The sequence below is a fragment of the Emydura macquarii genome, unplaced genomic scaffold (genome assembly GCF_026122565.2).
Source record: "Emydura macquarii macquarii isolate MOO-44397 ecotype Brisbane River unplaced genomic scaffold, CSIRO-AGI_Emac_v2 contig_3287, whole genome shotgun sequence".
In the NCBI taxonomy this organism is placed as follows: domain Eukaryota; kingdom Metazoa; phylum Chordata; order Testudines; family Chelidae; genus Emydura; species Emydura macquarii.
In genome coordinates this window covers 4,789,907-4,807,278 of record NW_027133424.1, presented here as the reverse complement: position 1 = coordinate 4,807,278, position 17,372 = coordinate 4,789,907, and the positions used below count along the sequence as shown (strand labels likewise).

At 40.6% G+C, this 17,372-nt stretch overlaps 1 protein-coding gene across 9 annotated transcripts in view; it reads right to left on the bottom strand.

Moving 5' to 3' along the window:
* Positions 1-17,372, bottom strand: part of RC3H1 (ring finger and CCCH-type domains 1) — a 100,007-nt gene that overhangs the window by 28,540 nt on the left and 54,095 nt on the right. For 8 of the 9 annotated variants that reach the window (XM_067532452.1, XM_067532451.1, XM_067532453.1 and 5 more), the window contains exons 6-13: positions 15,709-15,909; positions 14,925-15,057; positions 11,581-11,699; positions 9,817-9,929; positions 5,812-6,093; positions 5,295-5,512; positions 2,804-3,192; positions 1,363-1,527 (exon numbers count right to left, since the gene is read on the bottom strand). In XM_067532452.1, the coding sequence (XP_067388553.1) occupies positions 1,363-1,527; positions 2,804-3,192; positions 5,295-5,512; positions 5,812-6,093; positions 9,817-9,929; positions 11,581-11,699; positions 14,925-15,057; positions 15,709-15,909 (1,620 nt within the window). The remainder of the gene's footprint in view (positions 1-1,362; positions 1,528-2,803; positions 3,193-5,294; positions 5,513-5,811; positions 6,094-9,816; positions 9,930-11,580; positions 11,700-14,924; positions 15,058-15,708; positions 15,910-17,372) is intronic. The other variant, XM_067532460.1, reaches the window with a different exon arrangement.

Here is a 17,372-nt window from a genome sequence, read left to right as displayed (position 1 = left end):
GTCCACTCAGTCCTACTTCTTGTTCAACCAATTGCTAAGATAAACAAGTTTGTTTACATTTATGGGAGATAATGCTGCCCACTTTTTATTTACAGTGCCACCTGAAAGTGAGAACAGGCATTCGCATGGCACTGTTGTAGCTGGCATTGCAAGGTATTTACATTCCAGATATGCTAAAATGTTCATATGCCCTTTCATGTTTTGACCACAATTCCAGAAGACGTAGAATCATAGAATATTAGAGTTGGAAGGGACCTCAGGAGGTCATCTAGTCCAACCTCCTGCTCAAAGCAGGACTAACTTCCATACTTCCATGCTGATGCAATCCAAAGCAGTGCATGAGTTAGAGGCCACCAACAACAGAAGGTTTTTTGTTTTTTTTTTTGGTGGTTCGTGTTCTGTAGTTTCTGCATCCGAGTGTTGCTCTTTTAAGACTTCTCAGAGCATGTTCCACACCTCATCCCGCTCAGATTTTGGAAGGCACTTCAAATTCTTAACCTTTGGGTCGAATACTGTAACTCTCTTTAGAAATCTCATATTGGTACCTTCTTTGTGTTTTGTCAAATCTGCAGTGAAAATGTTCTTAAATCAAACAACATGTGCTGGGTCGTCATCTGAGACTGCCATAATATGAAATATATGGCAAAACGTGGGTAAAACCACAGAGCAGGAGACATACAGTTCTCCCAAGGAGATCAGTCACAAATTTAATTAACACATTTTTTTAAAACGAGCATCATCAGCATGGAAGTATGTCTTCTGGAATGGTGGCCAAAGCATGAAAGGGTATACAAATGTTTAGCATATCTAGCATGTAAATATCTTGCAATGCTGGCTGCAACAGTGCCATGCGAATGCCTGTTCTCACTTTCAGGTGTCATTGTAAATAAGAAGCAGGCAGCGTTATTTCCCATAAATGTAAACAAACTTGTTTGTCTTAGTGATTGGCTGAACAAGGAGTAGGACTGAGTGGACTTGTAGGCTCTAAAGTTTTACCTTGTTTTACTTTTGAGTGCAATTATGTAAAAAAATTGTACATATGTAAGTTGCACTTCCATGATAAAGAGATTGCAATACAGTATTTGTATGAGGTGAACTGAAAAATGCTATTTCTTTTGTTTGCCTTTTTTACATTGCAAACATTTGTAATAAAAAATAAAGTGAGCACTGTGCACTTTGTGTTCTGTTATAATAAAGTCAATATATTTTAAAAATGTAGGAAACGTCCAAAAATATTTAAATAAATGATATTCTATTATTGTTTAACAGTGCGATTAAAACTAATTAATGACGTTTTTTTAAATCTCACAATTAATTGCATTAATTTTTTAAATAATTTGACAGCCCTAAAAATATGCTTACCTCTTCTGGGTGGAAGGGGTGAGGCAATGTTGGTGAAGGTGCAAAGGGAGGCGGGGAGATCACCTTCCTCTCTTCTAATTGGGCCATGATTTCCTTCCTTCGTCGATGAAGTTCATCCAGACTGGGATGGGGTTGAGGAGGAGGCGCAAGTCGATTATAAGGCTCCTAAAGTTTTAATATACAAAGTTATTCAACAAGTCGTTTAACACATGAAGAGCAACATTACTCTACAAAAGGAAAAATGTGGTGAAAAAAATAGAGTAACACCAGAACTCAGTTCATGCTGTAAGAAGGAAAGCACATGACAATTCTATTTTCAAGATCCTTCAATAAATTTTTGCCTGAATTTAGTGCTTATTAAAGTTGTCCCATCTATTCCAGTGGGTCCTTCCTTTTTTGATCCTCAACCCACAAAATGGCCAAACATTTGTCTTGCAAACCACACTCCTTTGTGGGTGGTGTGGACAGTTAACCTTAAAGTGGCTGTGTGCAACCAAGATGGAGAATGTCAAAGTTGTCACTCTCATGCTGGGGTACAGTAGCTGTACAAATCTGCAGGACAATCTTACCTCAGTTAATTAGGATATCAGGGAATATTATATACTTTATGAACAGAATTATACCATCTGAACAGATTTATCAGATGTCAGAATCTATGAAGTTACAAACTGGCTAAATTAAAATTCAAAGTTTAAGCTTATTCATGGACCAGGTAATGGGATACAGAGCCTTTCATCTCCACATCATTCATTTGAACCTAGCTATGTCATGAGTGACCATTTTCATCAAGTGGCTTATGGGCAGCAAGTTAACCCTCTTTCTAGTTTCCACTGGCCTAGCATCCACATAAAACCATATCACACTGATACTCCAGTTGACAATCCGAGTCAAGGGACTAAGTATAGAATAGGTCATGAAACCAGAGCTCCTGGCCCATTCCAGAGGCTGTCTCTCCAAGTCAAGGGTGGGCAGTGCATGGAAGTTCACACTGCTATGTGCTCATGCTATATCTGCGTGGTGTATAAAGAGATAGTTGGTGACATTGCTGGAGAGTGATACTAAGAACTACACTTAAACTAAAAGATTTAAGATACTATCTTCAAATTTTCTTTTGCCATAAAAGTCAGGGTCATTGAGGGTTTCATGATGAACTTATGACACTTCTCTATTTAAAATGATTTATATGGCACCACGTTCTTTTAAGAGTCAACACCACCAATGCTCAGTTTCCATCAGTAGCTCTCATGAATTTTAAAATTTGGCACAAGGTGGGAGACAATAGCAGCCTCCTGAACCTCTAATTAAAATTTGAGTTTGGGGTTTAATTTTCCTAAAAAGTACTTCACCTCCCCTCCTTTAAAAAGTGTGCACATCTCCGAAGTCAACGTTCCCTTAACAATCTCTCTCTAAACAGACTACACAAGTATATAGAAAGCCGTACTCTGTGGTATGAAGGTCTGATCTGATTGAGATGTGGACCCACTGGATAATAACTCTCCACTTGCTGGTATCTGTCTCTGGATTCAGGTAAGTAGGGAGGTACAGCCGACTGTGGAATTTCAATGGGCACAGGGCTCCCTCGGACTATCTCTTCTCGTTGGTACGGTTGGGCAGAGGGGTACACACGACGGCTGTCATAGTGTGGTTGGTACATAGGTTGTCCCATAGGAGGATACTGCTGCGGCTGTGTGCCGTACTGCGAATTCATCACACGATCCTGAAGATAGGGTGGATAATGGTCTAAATAAGGACCACCAGGTTCAGGAGCAGATGGTGGAGGTCGGACAAAACGAGACATGCACTGCGATGACTGAGTAGGATAGTACACACCTGAATTTATGAAACAAGGATACAATGTTAGTACATGACTGGACATATCAATTGTTCACCACAATTTTTAGAGATTCCAGTCTACAGCAGTCTTGAAATGTGGCCACAGTAAATCATTTCTTGACCATCCATCTCTCTTCTTAGTGCTGTCAATAATAGGTTTTCACATAGGTAAAAGGAATTATAAATCAGCCACAAGACATTTGATAAAGCAAAGGTTGATCTAGCACCCAGAGAGTGAAGTTTAATTAACCAAATCAGCCAGTGTGGCTGGAGACAAGTCACAGCAGCTGGAGATTGAACCCAGCACAGATAAGAAGGTGCAGCCTGCTCTTCTCAGCAGAGACCACAACTATCATTCTCACACCTTTGGAGAGGGAACTCATTGTGTCCCTTTAAGTTCACCTGCCAGTCAATGACTACACTCTCATGGGCACAAGTAGCCTGAGCAACTTCTTTCAAGAAGCTCAAAAAAAGTAGACAATAACTTGCCTCAATTTATCAGAGCCATTTGTGTAACTGGATGAACCCTGCTCAGCTGAAACTCCAGGTTAAGTAAACACTGGTTATGCCCCACTGATGGCAGGAACAGATTTCAGCTCTGCAGAATACCAAGTATCTCCAGGGCTGAAGCTCTTGGTTATCTGAAGATTACTGAGGTTCCCCAAACTGGTTAATCCAGAATTACTAGTTTATTTCTCACACTCACTCTCTCACACAGAGAGAGTATACAAACCCCCCACTGGGCAACATAGGGTTAATCAACTAAGGTGGGTTCAGGCAGCCCCAACACTGCCACACCTGGAAGGAAGAGCTTAAAAAGGGGGAAATCCAGAACAGTTGAGGGCTGACCAAGGAGAACACTCTCCAGCCCCTGGAGAAAGGGCTGACTGAAGGCAGGACTACTTAGACGGCTACTGCCCAGTAGATTCTCCTGGAAGGAAGGAATGCAGGACGGATGGATAGATGGACCCAAGGTAGGCTCCCCTTTTGTGAGAATTATCCTGCTATATTTGCTTTTGGACTTAGTTGTGAATACCTAACTTGACCAGGGTGCCCTGGACTTCACAGTCATAGGGTAATTCATTTGTGTTAATTCCCCTTTTTCTGTGAACTGACAGTGGCGGAAGGCCTGGTATATCTGGGACTAAGCCAGAGGGCTGAGCCTCTTATGACAAACTAGCAAGGGGAAAAAACACTGGACTTCACAGAATAGTGGCCCAGGTGAGTGCCGGGGCCCAGCGCCTGGGCACCCATATGTAAATGAAAGGATCATGGTCAAATTTTGTGGCTTGTTCAGGTTCCTATTTGCATATGAAGCCAAACATTGTACATTTTAGTTTGTTGCTCTGGGTATCTTGCTTTTATTCTTCTCTCTCCTTCCTTACTAAAACTGTATTCCAGTCCTTCAATCTTTATCTTTCCCCTCACACTAACTTCTCCCTCATTTCTATTTTCTCCTCAAACTGACTCATGTTCTATTATAAGAATCCTGTTTTCAAAGCACTACTTTCTTCTCTTAGCTTTACCATCCCCATCAGGCTCTTCCTTCTCCAGAACTGCCCTTTTGTTCTCTTTTCTAAGCTATTCCCATGGCTTCCGTTCTCTGTCCACATTTATCACTCTCTGGCACAAACATTTCTTCAGCAGCCCATAACCTTCCCTTTGAATACCTCAAAACATTGTAACATGAATGAAATCTTGTTAAGTACTGTTCTCATTTTCCATGACACCTTGTGATTTTCGCCTCAACTCATCCACTTTATAATGTGGCAAAAGGGACTGTTTTATGATACTGAATGGGCACAAACCCTTAACAAAAAAGCAGAAGAGCAAGTTCTCCTGTAAGGACACAAAATCTGTGGCGGAATGATATCACACAAGAAATTTATTACTTAGGCTGAAAGAAAATTCTACCACCGAAGCACACCCTCTTCTCCAGGCTGGACTTCCATTTTACTATGCTATCAGCACATTAAGCATTTATCCCTCATGCTTCCTGAGGAAAACCCAAAGTTGAGGGGTAAAAGCAAAACACTGGGGCTGGGAGAACACAGGCACAGAACCAATGGAGGGCAAAAGACTGACCCCAACACCCTTACCTGGTTGATAAGGTGATGGCTCAAATGGTGGGGCAGCTCCTCTAGGATCCTGATAAAACACATCTGCTTGTTGAGCAGGATACAACTGGGAGCCTCGTGGTACCATTTGGAGTTGCTTGGAGACAGACATTGGAGGCAGGTCTGTAGGTCCTCTTGGGGGCACAGGATGGGGATTCACTGGTAAGGCAGCAATAGTGCTCTTGGGGACAGACTCCAGCCTAAGATAGAAGGAAGACATCAATAATGATTAGGCCACATCATACAGCTCGATGTGCTTTCAACACTGAACATGTCTAAACATCATATGGTTTCAAATCTCCATCTTTTGATGGCTCACCACTTTTCCTTATAAAAATCAGGAAGTAAAACATCTTTTTTCTAGGCCAATTTTTAATCACTAAAGGTGCAAGGCAGAAAAATTGTTGTTTCATTTCTAGAATGGATTTACTGTCCTATTTTTCCTCCATCAAACATTTACACAAATGACACTTCGAACAATAGTTAGGAAGATCCGTACAAGTCAGGAGGGGATCCAGGAGCACTGCTGCTCAGGTGGTCGATCTTCCCTGGCTTCAGAGCAGAATCATAGCCGGAGTCGGTCCCTCGGGAGATAAGTTGCGTCACTGTGCTGCCTGTTGACACAATCCCATTCGGCAGGGCAGAGGATTTTCGACTGGGCAAGTCCACTGCCCCTTCATCCGAGAGGATAGCTGCTGAAGGCAGGCCCACCTCATTTAGCTGGCCCAAGGAGGCACTCAGGGGTCTTCTGGGAACCAGGCGTTTGTTCATTTTACGAAATCTTCAGAAAAAGAAATCACACACCAAAAAATGAAACAAGAAACTAGAAGGAGTTGGGTTTCAAGATTTTTCACATAGGTGCTACAGAAAGTTTCGATTTTTAATTCAAGCTTCCTGAAGTTTTCCAGAAATGTATTGCTAATATCTGGTGGACTGGAGTTTCTTGGTGCTATTTCAAGTTAGCAAACGGTTTTCTTTCAGAAGAATGAGTATGTATACTTCATATTCAGCAAAGATTATGTGCCTATATTAAGATGCAAAAAAAGTATTAATGCAATATTAAGGATGACTTTTTTTCAATGACAGTGTTCCAGGGAATTCTGAGTTAAGGTTCCCAGAGTAAACAAACTTGGTTCTCCTTGAACATATACAAGAATAGGGTCTTCATTTACATGGGAGCAACATACATTCAGGTGTTCAAAATACTACGTCTGTACAGTTAGGGTTTTCGGAAACAGGTCACAATAGATTGTACACTATCTAGTTTATTTACACAGTATTACTGAATGAAAAAATACAGGGGAAGAAAACATTCTCTTCTATCCTAGGACTTGCCTAATAGGTCACATTATTCAGTGTAATGTGATCTCATTTTATTTTAGATTTGGAAAATATGCTTTGAGACCCAAGTGCATGCACAATATTCAACACAATTTGCACAGCAAAATAAATTGAGTGATTTCTTAAGATTCAAAGATAAAAATTCAATCTTCCCCACCCTCAAATAAATCTAACTCTACCTCCTCTGGCAAAAGCCTTGGCAAATATGAGCTTTATAGTGTGCCCTGAAAAACAGCAGACTAGGGCTCGGTTGGACCAGTACAGAGAGTGAATTCCAGAGTTGAATGCCCTTCACTAAAAATGCCCTGGCATCAGCTCAGTTATTAAAATCTTAAGCTCAACAACCGGTCTCTACTGTTGGGACTGAAAAATAAGAGAATTTCCTACAAAGACAAATTCCAAAACTTAAAAGGATTTTATAGATCAAAACCAGCACTTTGAATTGCACCCAAAAGAAAATCAGAAGCTAATGCAGACTACACAGTGCAGCCAAGATTGCAAGAAATGCCACTAAAAAAAAGTGGACAGATTCATTCTGCACTCAGTTTTCTGAGTGGTCTTCAGATGTAGGTGCAAGTACAGCACAATAGTAATCCAATCTAGAGGTGATAAAGGCATATATAGCTCTGGTGAAGTTTGCATTGAGAGGAACAGTTGTAGTTTTGTCACGCTTAAATTAAAAACAAAACAAAAAACAAACCAGCACTGTTTGTTGTTACTACTAATCCATTCAAAAGCAGTGGGGATCCATCCGGACCGAAAGAATGCCCAGCTCACTAACAGAAGGCAGGCCCAAACCCTTCTAATCAAGGGAGCATATATCAACTTATCCATCTCCTTCCGCTGTAACCCAACCCTCTGCCAGCCAGTGTCTCCCACGTCTCATCTGGGTTACACTTAAGCCAGGAAGCCCCAGTTTCAACTAGACAGGGAATGTGGTGTGCACATCATTTGCATATCATGAAAGAGAGCTGTAGAAAATCTCATTAACACACTGAACACACTGCAGGCTGGAATATTTCATGTTCCCAACTATCTCGCACATATTCAACAAAAGGTGACAGAGTGGATCCTGGTGGCTCTTCACATGAGAAAGCCCTCAAGAAGAATAGCAGTTGCACAATACCACCCACCCTCCGGTGATGTTTTTTTCTTCAGAAGAAAAAGCCATTCAGGCAATTACATGAATCCCTGTTGTGATTATATTAAATATGTCAAGTCTCAAAAGCAGCAAATATACTTGAAACGTGGACACTCTGTCTTTGCCTCTTGCCAGAAGGGATAATCCACCAATGAAACCAGGGCACTGACTATGTCATAAAATCTTCTGAAACTAAGTTTGGAACGGGCCCATAGATGGCTGAGGACTCCAGGCATTATCCAGGCGGCTTCACTACAACTTTCTTAACAATTTTCCTCTAAAAAGGAAGGCTACACAGGAAACAATCAGCAAGAGGCAGTTTCTTGAGCAGGTCTCTAGCAAGAGTTCATTTAAGAGATGCTGATACCTTGCTTCTCTCTTTTAGGAGACCACTGATACTCTTATACCAATAATGAATCAAACAGCTCTTCACTGGAGTTCAACAGAAGGAAAGAGCACAGATCAGAAACACAGCTCAAGATGACATGGCTTTTATCCTCTCCCAAAACAGAACTACTACCCCTGAAGCAGCCAATCCAGTCTGGATACAATAGACCGGATCTGCAAAACAAATGGAATCCATAGGAGATATAGTCTACGTTTCAGAGCTGAGATAACCTAGACAATTGGTACCCTGGTGAATCCAGAACAGCTTTACCCATCAGTATCTTATGGACACCATGGAGAAGGAAAAAACTGTTTCCATCACAATGATCACATAGGACTTCTACTAATTGTGTGTCAAAATTGATCAAACTATGTGAGATTTCTACATACGGTACTTCAGCCTCCTCCCTTCCCGTTTCACCTACCACAGATGACCTATATACCAAAATGACTGTGAGGACGCTAGAGAGAGAGGCATGAGGAGGAGTAGAGTAGAGTGGATAGTTGAAAACAAAAGATCATTATGTTCCAAACTATGAGTACAGCATTCTATCAAACTGTAAAGCATTCTCTCCCAAAGAGACCTTATTTTAATATAGAAGGCACAATTGTGGTTCATTAATTTTACACAGTTAAAATACAGTGGCATTGGTTCTTTTATTTAATTATTTTATTTTTGCTTCCTTTTTTGTTATTATTTCAAAGAGAAAATTAAAACATGACCATCAAGTAACATTTCTGAATATCTTCACTAGTATTCTCCTAAGATAAAAAAGTTAACCTTTGGGCTGAGAACTTTCCTGAGTAATTTCAGCCCAAAATGCAAAAGTTTTGAGAAATTATAAGCCATATAAATATAAACTTTGAACAATGGAATGGAATTCTAATCTTCTTTAGAAGTATCACCACTGCTTAGCTGTTAAAAGCCAGAACCTTCCCTCCTCAGACATTTAGCCCAACACAACTCAGCTGAATATTTGAAAGAGTGGTTTCTAAAACTACAGTTTCTATAATTTATTTATCCCATGATCACTTGCACAGAAGCTCTATCATTATGCTGTAACAAACGTTCCTTGTTTATAAGCCATTACATAAGTGACAAGTCAAAAAGTTCAGAAGAGGTACTGTCACAAAAAGACAGCTCTGAGCAGGGTTCATCCTCAGTTTCAAGCTTTTTCAGGTGGTATAAAGGCTTGATGTACAAGACCAAGAAAGAGCTAAGGATTTGAAGGATTACCTGCTCCAACCTCTCTCTCTCACCTGATTATAAAATTGAGACAATGAGAAAAACACTTGGGAGCAGTCAAAGCAGCATACTGGGATGCATGTTTAAAATCAGGAAGAAAAACAATGTACTATGTATGCTTGTTACATGATTTTCAACTGTTCATACCCGCATTACTGCCAAACAAGGCAAAGCCTGAATTCTACATTCAGAACTACATATATGTCAAACTCAAAATCTTAAAAGAAAGCCTGATTGAGAATTTAAGAAAGCATCAGAAAAACTTCTTAAGTTGTAAAACACACCCACATTCTTCCTCACATTCCCACAATTCTGATAAATGACTTCTGTTGGTAATGGCAGGGGGGAAAAGGGCAAGGAATAATTTTCACCGTAAGAGGCACTCTTACTTTTCTAATTCCTCCTGTGAATGTGCAAAGGTGCAGCTGGCTCCACGGGGACAGCCTCCTCTCTGCTTCATGTCTCGACACATGTATGTCTTATACTTGCTGTGTTGAGGAGGCTATGAAAAATAAAGACAACCAAATAAGGCACAGGAGTATAAATTAATGCACACAATTAACCAAGAGGGTACTTTTGACTACAATTCTCTCAATAATATAGGCTGTTCAAAGTGAATAATTATTGACAAACTTCTTCAGAGAGGACCTTACGGTGAGATGTGCAACTGAAGAAGCTGTATGTATGATAATTTGATCCAACTATACACTGGACTCAGGATTAGGTATTGTGTCAGCAGATCCAGTGCCAGATTTAAATAACACTCATCCATATCAGTGATTACTTAAACAGAACTATTCATTACTGGCAGTTCTGAAAGTAGTTTGGTATCTCTTTTCACATTATAAAACACACAATCACAGATTGAGTGCTGGGGCTAAAACACCATCACTACCTTGGAAACTACCTTCACTGAAGCAAGCCAGAATTTCATACCGAGGGGAGAAAACTTCCTAAATTAACACCCATACTCAAGTACCTAATTGATTTTAATATTAATCTACATTAATCTGGGTTATCCTAAAATTGCCATATTTATTTAGCAGGCAAAGGAAAAGAGTTCTTCAAAACCTGCAGAAAATTCATCAAGCTGTTTTTCAGTTGCAGATTAAAAAAATTATCCCATACTTGAAATGTTGTCAGTTTTACACTTTTCTTTAGTATCCCTCTATTTCAAAATGGCCTATTACTACCCCTCTGAGTTTTACATATAGTTACCTCTCATTGAAAACTCCTGTGCTGACTGTATCTGAATAACATAGTTGTAGATAAATAAAATTCATTATTTTTTGTGAACATTTTGGGAGCCAGTCCTGGTCCCATTCAGGTCAGTGGGATTATGCTGTTCCCCACCAACACAGTTTACTTCAGTGGGAACTGATTAGTGCATTATGTATGTGAGCATGTTGCCCTCTACTGGCCAGTTGCACTTAAGAATGAACAGAAAGAAATTTCGATGAGACAGCTCCTAGAGCTTTTACTTTTGCTCAAGTGGCACAGGCCTGTTTTTTGGGAGGTAAGAGGATTTGATTTCTTGCCCCAGCTGACTAATAGGTGATGGCCTCCTCATACTAAGGCTGCAGTTACAATCCCAGTCTAACACTAATTTTGACCCCCCATCCCTCACCCCCTTGCAGTTCCTTGCTTTAAAGTAACCAGGTTTGGTAAATTACGTGATAGTGAACAACACTGTTTAGCTACCTCAATTAGTTCTTGAAGATTTCCAGTTTGGAAATTTATAACAGCACTTCACTCAAGTTCCCCAAGTGCTTAAGATTTACAGAACCATTACAAGCAACAAGTATAGGCATTGCTTCCCTCAAAAGATGCCATTTCTGGAGTGAAATGTGCCAATTTTAAAAAAGGCAAAATTAGTACAACTTTTTTTTTTTTTAAATGGGGTTTCCCTGTAGCTTCAGCTGGATAAGATTTTCTTCTCTTTTCACCCTGATCTACTATGCAAAGATGTGGGAGATGATTGCCTACTGCAGATAATACTCACTAGGCACTACGAGACTCTCAAACTAGTTTTATTAATATATATTTGAAGTCAGGTCTCCACAAGTGACATACAAAAAAAATGTGCTACTTGCTCCAATGAACAAAGTTTAGAAGCTGATAGTTTCCCAGATTCCTAATGCTCCAGTCTTTACCTGCTGCTGATCTGTTCCCTTCTTGCTGTGATTCTGGATGTAATCAACTAGTCCATGTACCACTGTCCTCACGGCAACTAATGCATTTTCTAGTTGTTCCCATGTTGGGGGTGGAGCATCTGCATCATTCACAAGAGACAGAAAATACCTTGATTTTAATTGTAAGAAGTTTCCACAGCTGGTTATCAAGAAAATTTCAATGTTAAAAAACCCCCACATCTAAGTAGCAAACCTCAAGGAGCACCTTACCAGGAACCAACCAACAAAAAAAACCCTCACAGTCTCAGTACTGACCATGTAAAGAATGAAATTATTTACATGAGATACCTGAGCTGCACAGCAAGTCAGTATTTAGCATATTTGAAAAATTCCAGAAATATTGGTGCTTTCAAGCAAAATCACTGCATAAGTTCTGCTTGACAGTACTATTGAAACTTGACAAATGCACACGTCTTTTGCACAGAATATACCTTCTGCCATCAAATCCTTTGTATTCACGCCACTCTTTTATACGACTCATTTTACAAATGCTGCATTAAAAACATATTGGTTTAATATATCTATCTCTGACAGAACAGCTCTGATGTACATTAGTGTTTGGTGTATTGGAAGTGGATTGTTTTTGGAAGCAGGGTCTTTTCCACAGGACAGGCCCTGTTCTCCAGCTGCATGATGCCTCTCCAAGGCCCTGTATCATACAGACATTACTTTAGGCAATATTACCTACGAAGGACATCAACATTGCCCTAAATCAGAGATTCCCAAACTTTTCTTATTGCACATCCCCTTTCAGACCAACCAGCTGCTACCCTTTTCATCACTGATACTTTGTGTGTTCTTCTTAGCACTCCCTGTCTTTAGCCATCTGTCTGTATTTCACTGTTACATACAAACACAGTTATAGTGCAACATATACAACAGAAAAAAACCCTGACTAAGTCCTGAGCTGGGTTAGACTGGACAGTTGCTGGGCAACTGAACCCATATTGTATGGTAAATGGAAGTGAGGGCTCTGTACATCAGCATCTCTGTGTTCGCACAGGTACATCTTGAAGTAAATTAACTACTGTATTTTATATAAAAAATTGCCATGGAGTTTTAAAGCTTTATCTGAACAGCCTATTGTGAAAATGCAAAAAATAAAATCCATCATTACACAATTCCTCCTGCATACCCACCCAGAGATGTGTCTCATATCCCCAGGGGTATGCATACCACAGTTTGGGAACTCCTGCCCTAGATCATCTAGAAGGGCAAACATTGCAGACCACCACAAAATTTCTCTCTCTACCCCAGATGTGAAACTAAACAACTTCACAAATCAAGCCACTATTTAATACATGGCAGTAACTATAGGGTCATCACTGAGGATAGATGTTTATTCTTTTATCTGGTTCATTTCTTTTACAGCTATTTAACCCTAATCCAGCAGAAGATAGCATCACTGGGCACACAAACACACTGCTTTGAATCAGTGGATCTCAAAATGCTCTGCATACACAGTCTCAAAATTTGTAACATCATTAAACAGACCTTAAATTTTTCAGAACCCTTCTAGCTAGCTGTATTTAAGAAAAATCTAAGTGGGGTCCAGGCACAACATCAAGATGAGAAGTCTAGCTCCACTGAAGACTCATCTGCTGGGGAAAAGAAGGGGCACTGATGACTCCATCTTCTATAATCAGCCTCTGCTTAGTAAGTGTTTGATGCATTTGTAGTTCCACCTTCCTGTAGTTCCAGGAAAGGAGAAGGAGATTTTTGCTTTTCTCCCTGCCCCAGAAGTAGGTAAGGGGAAGATTTCTGATATTCTCCTCCTCCCCTACTACCTTTGCCATCCTTGGTGCTTTAAAGTGGAGGATTTCCATGACCAAAACCTCCTGCAGCCACCTTGTGTTATTTACTATAATCTCCTCAATTCTCTTTTCTGCTTTTTAGTTTTCTCAAGTAGCAGCAGCTGCCACTGCCCAGAACACTGCTATGGTACTTGATAGTTCCAGTGCTGCCACAGTTATTGAATAGCAACAATACTGTCAAGTTCACTCTACCCTTCCTTCCCACAGGCATAAAGAGCAGTAGCAGAACTCTTTGGCAGATTCAGGAAGAAAGCACTGCATTTTTGGGTGCCAAGAATTGACTGGTCTATATTTTGAAGATTCTCTTTGCAACCATAAGATACCACTTTAAAAACAGAAAAACATTTATCACTTGCTGCAGTAAGAGATAGGTTAGGACTCCACACTCACCAGGGAAAGCTTACCACTCATCACTGATTTAAGCCTATAATTTTTATTTTACAGCTGGCTAAAGAGCACTCTTCAACCAGGAACCTGGGTTCCCCTCTCCGGTACCCACCTTCCCTCCATCATCTATTTTCTCCTCTCAGATCCTTACTTGTTCCTCTTCTTCCCTCAACTCAACTCTCCTCTCCAATCTCCCTTTTCTTCTTCCTTCCCCACAACCTGGATTCCCCTTCCCAGTCACTACTTTCTGCCCACTTCCCCCGCCCCCCGCGCGCAGGTTTTCCTCTCCCATTCTGTGAAATTGGAGGACTTTTTAACAGTCATTCAGAGCAGAATAGCCAACAAAATGGCATGACACTTCCCACAAAAATTAAACTGGCTTGTCTATCTAGCCTGACCTTTTCCTACTCTATATAGTTCCAGAGCATCAGGATTAAGATTCCTAAATAATTCTTTCATGGACAATGCTTTCTGATTAAAAAAAATGTGTTAAGTCCAAAATTCTGAGAATCTACCACTGTAAAGGACATTCAAGACAAAAGAACAAACCACTGCAGGAAAATTCAAGATGTGTAGTTTTTGATTAAGCAGCTAATACACATATTAAATCTGGCACCTACCATATTCTCAGAACAAAATTCTCAACTTATTTTGAATGTTACAGTTCGTAAACAAATAGGTTCTTCCAGTAAAAGAGTTTAGTCTGAAAATAGAGCTTAGAATAGAAACTGAGGCTCCTAAGTATGGAGTTACTACTGACACCTCCATAATTCTCATTCCTTTGCCAAGCTTGCCTTCAAATAGCAGAGCTTTCACCATCATCTCTAGAGAGATTATTTCAAAGTCAGTCTTTTAGACCCATTTCAGGATCTGAAGTAAAAACCTAGAACCTCAGAGAAACTATCGCTTTTGCTAGAGTGGCAGTGGGTGGTTTTTTTTTGTTTTTTTTTAATTTAAGACAGGCTACAAGTATTTTAATGTTTATGAGCAGGGTGTAGGACACTTTCTTCAACTTGTAAGAACAGCCTTCAAGCCCCCAATACTGTACAGTCATTCTGTTAAAGCAGACACTATTATGCCCTTACAGGATGCTCCTAGGTTTACCTGGACTAGGGTCAATATTTGCCAAGAGCTCTAGGTGAGGTCGAAGCCGGTTCAGGTTGGCTGGGTCTCCAGTCCTTTGGAGAGCAATGGTAAGTTCTTGAACACTCTGTGCAAATGAGGCTGGGGTCTGCAACTTAAAAAATTGTAACAATTAACTTTCTACAGGCAAGGCAACCCTCACTGTTTCTGCAGGCTGCTCCAGTAGGTCACAGTCATCCTTCCCATTGTTTCATTTTATTTTCACAAAAGAGGATTTCTTCACCATGTACTCTTTTCTAGTTCCAAAAGGGCACTCCCTTTTCTTCAGCATGCAAGACTAGACTCAACTGAAGATAAATCAGAGCCTTAGGTTCTGCCTGGGAGCATGGTCTGGCTGTTCTAAGTCATTTATATTCCAGTAGCATCTAGTGACACCAACAAGAATTGGTGCCCCATTGTGCTAGATCTCTACTAAAGCCCACAGCCTTCTTTGGCCCCTCGACCAAGAAGTTGGCAACCTAATTTAACACAAGTGTAATCGACAAAAGAAAGGAAGGTGGGAGATGGATGACAAGGTAACAGTAATAAGAAATCTTCCGTCCACCTAGCCATCACCGCTAGGTGAAGTGGGATGATGGGATAACCTTTCCCCGCACCGTAGTGAGTGGCTACACTGAAGCGCTGCAGCTGGGCCACTGTAGCATTTCAAATGTAGACTAGCCCTTTATCAGCTCATCACTAGTATTTGGTTACAAAAGAATTGGGGAAGGGAACAAATGGTCGGGCTGATTTGAGATGGCTTTACCTTGTCAATGATGGATTGCATGTGAGATTTATGAGACTGGTCTCCATATAGCAGTGAGGACCACTGATCTGGCGCAATGCGTAAACCTGCTTCCATTGCAATCTGCACAATCTGGGAATCGTGTTCCCTTCGCAAAGCTTCATAGGTACGGAACTCTTCCTTCAACTGCATCAGGGAGGAGTCCTCATCCCGTTTAGTCACCTGAGGGGGAGGAAAGTCACCCATCACAATGAGCCAGAGGTAAATTAGATGGCAGCACCAAGCTCGGAGCAATTAAATTCTTTGGTTAGTACCAAGTTCCCTCCTCCCCAGACGGTATTAATTGCTATCATGATACTACACAGTAAACACCAACATATGAGAATAGTTTCCCCTGATTATAATAAGGGATAAGCTTTCCTATATTCATATACTGAAATTCTATGGAATACATTAACTGAGATGTACAGAATGTCAGACATGAAGCCTGATTCTGGATGTGAAGAGAAAAATGTTGCATTTTAGATTTTTATACTGGCAACCATCACCATAGTGCCTGAGTTCCTACATCTTGGGAATCTTTCACCAGCAGCAACACCACAATATATTTTCAGTTTGGTCTCTTTTCACTGTCACTTCATTTTGGTGAATTTTTGTGCAAACAACAACAGACAGTTTCTAAAAACCAATAGTTGGAGTCAGCAACAGTATAGGCTTCCCTCATGCAGCTCTGCCAATGAATCGCATCCTTGATGTGCAGCACCTGATGCTATTTCAATCCTAGCCACCATAGAGCTCAGTCAGCATATCCTAGGACTATTCCACCAGCAAGCCTCTTCTAAGCTGAGGGAAAACATGCTAATTTGTATGATGGTTTTGATACTGTGCATCCACTATGGCCTACTCTGAGACCAAACTTGTATTTCACTTGCAACTTAAAACCAAATTTCAGCCCAACTGCCCCTCAGTGAAGTCCAGTGAACTCTCTATGAATTTGGGACTTCATAAAAGAGACCCACTCTCTAAAAATACAAGTATAGAACTAGAAAGGACTTCAACAGGCCATCTAGTCTAGTATCCTGCACTCAAGGCAGGACAAGATAATAACTAGACCATTCCTGACAGGTGTTTGTCTAATATGTTCTTTAAAACCTCTAATGACAGAGATTTTACAAACTCCCAACGCAATTTGTTCTCATGCTTAACTACTCTGACAGTTAGGAAGTTTTTCCCCAAAGTCCAACCTAAACGTGCCTTGCTGCAATTTAAGCCCACTGCTTCTTGACCTAGCCGCAAAGGTTAAGGAGAACAATTTTTCACCGTCCTCCTTGTAACAATCCCCCCCACGTCTTCTCTTTTCCAGACTAAACAAACCCAATTCTTTCAATCTTCTTTCACAGGTCATTTCTAGACCTTTCATCATTTTTGTTGCTCTCTTCAGGACTTTCTCCAATTTGTCCACATCTTTCCTAAAATGTTGTGCCCGGATCTGGACACACAACTCCAGCTGAGGCCTCATTAGCACAGAGTAGAGTGGAAGAATTACTTCTCACGTCTTGCTTACAACACTCCTGCTAATACATCCCAAAATGATGTTTGCTTGACTCATATTTAGCTTGTAATCCACTATAAACCCCAGGTCTCTTTCTGCAGTACTCCTTCCTAGGCAGTCATTTCCCTTTTTA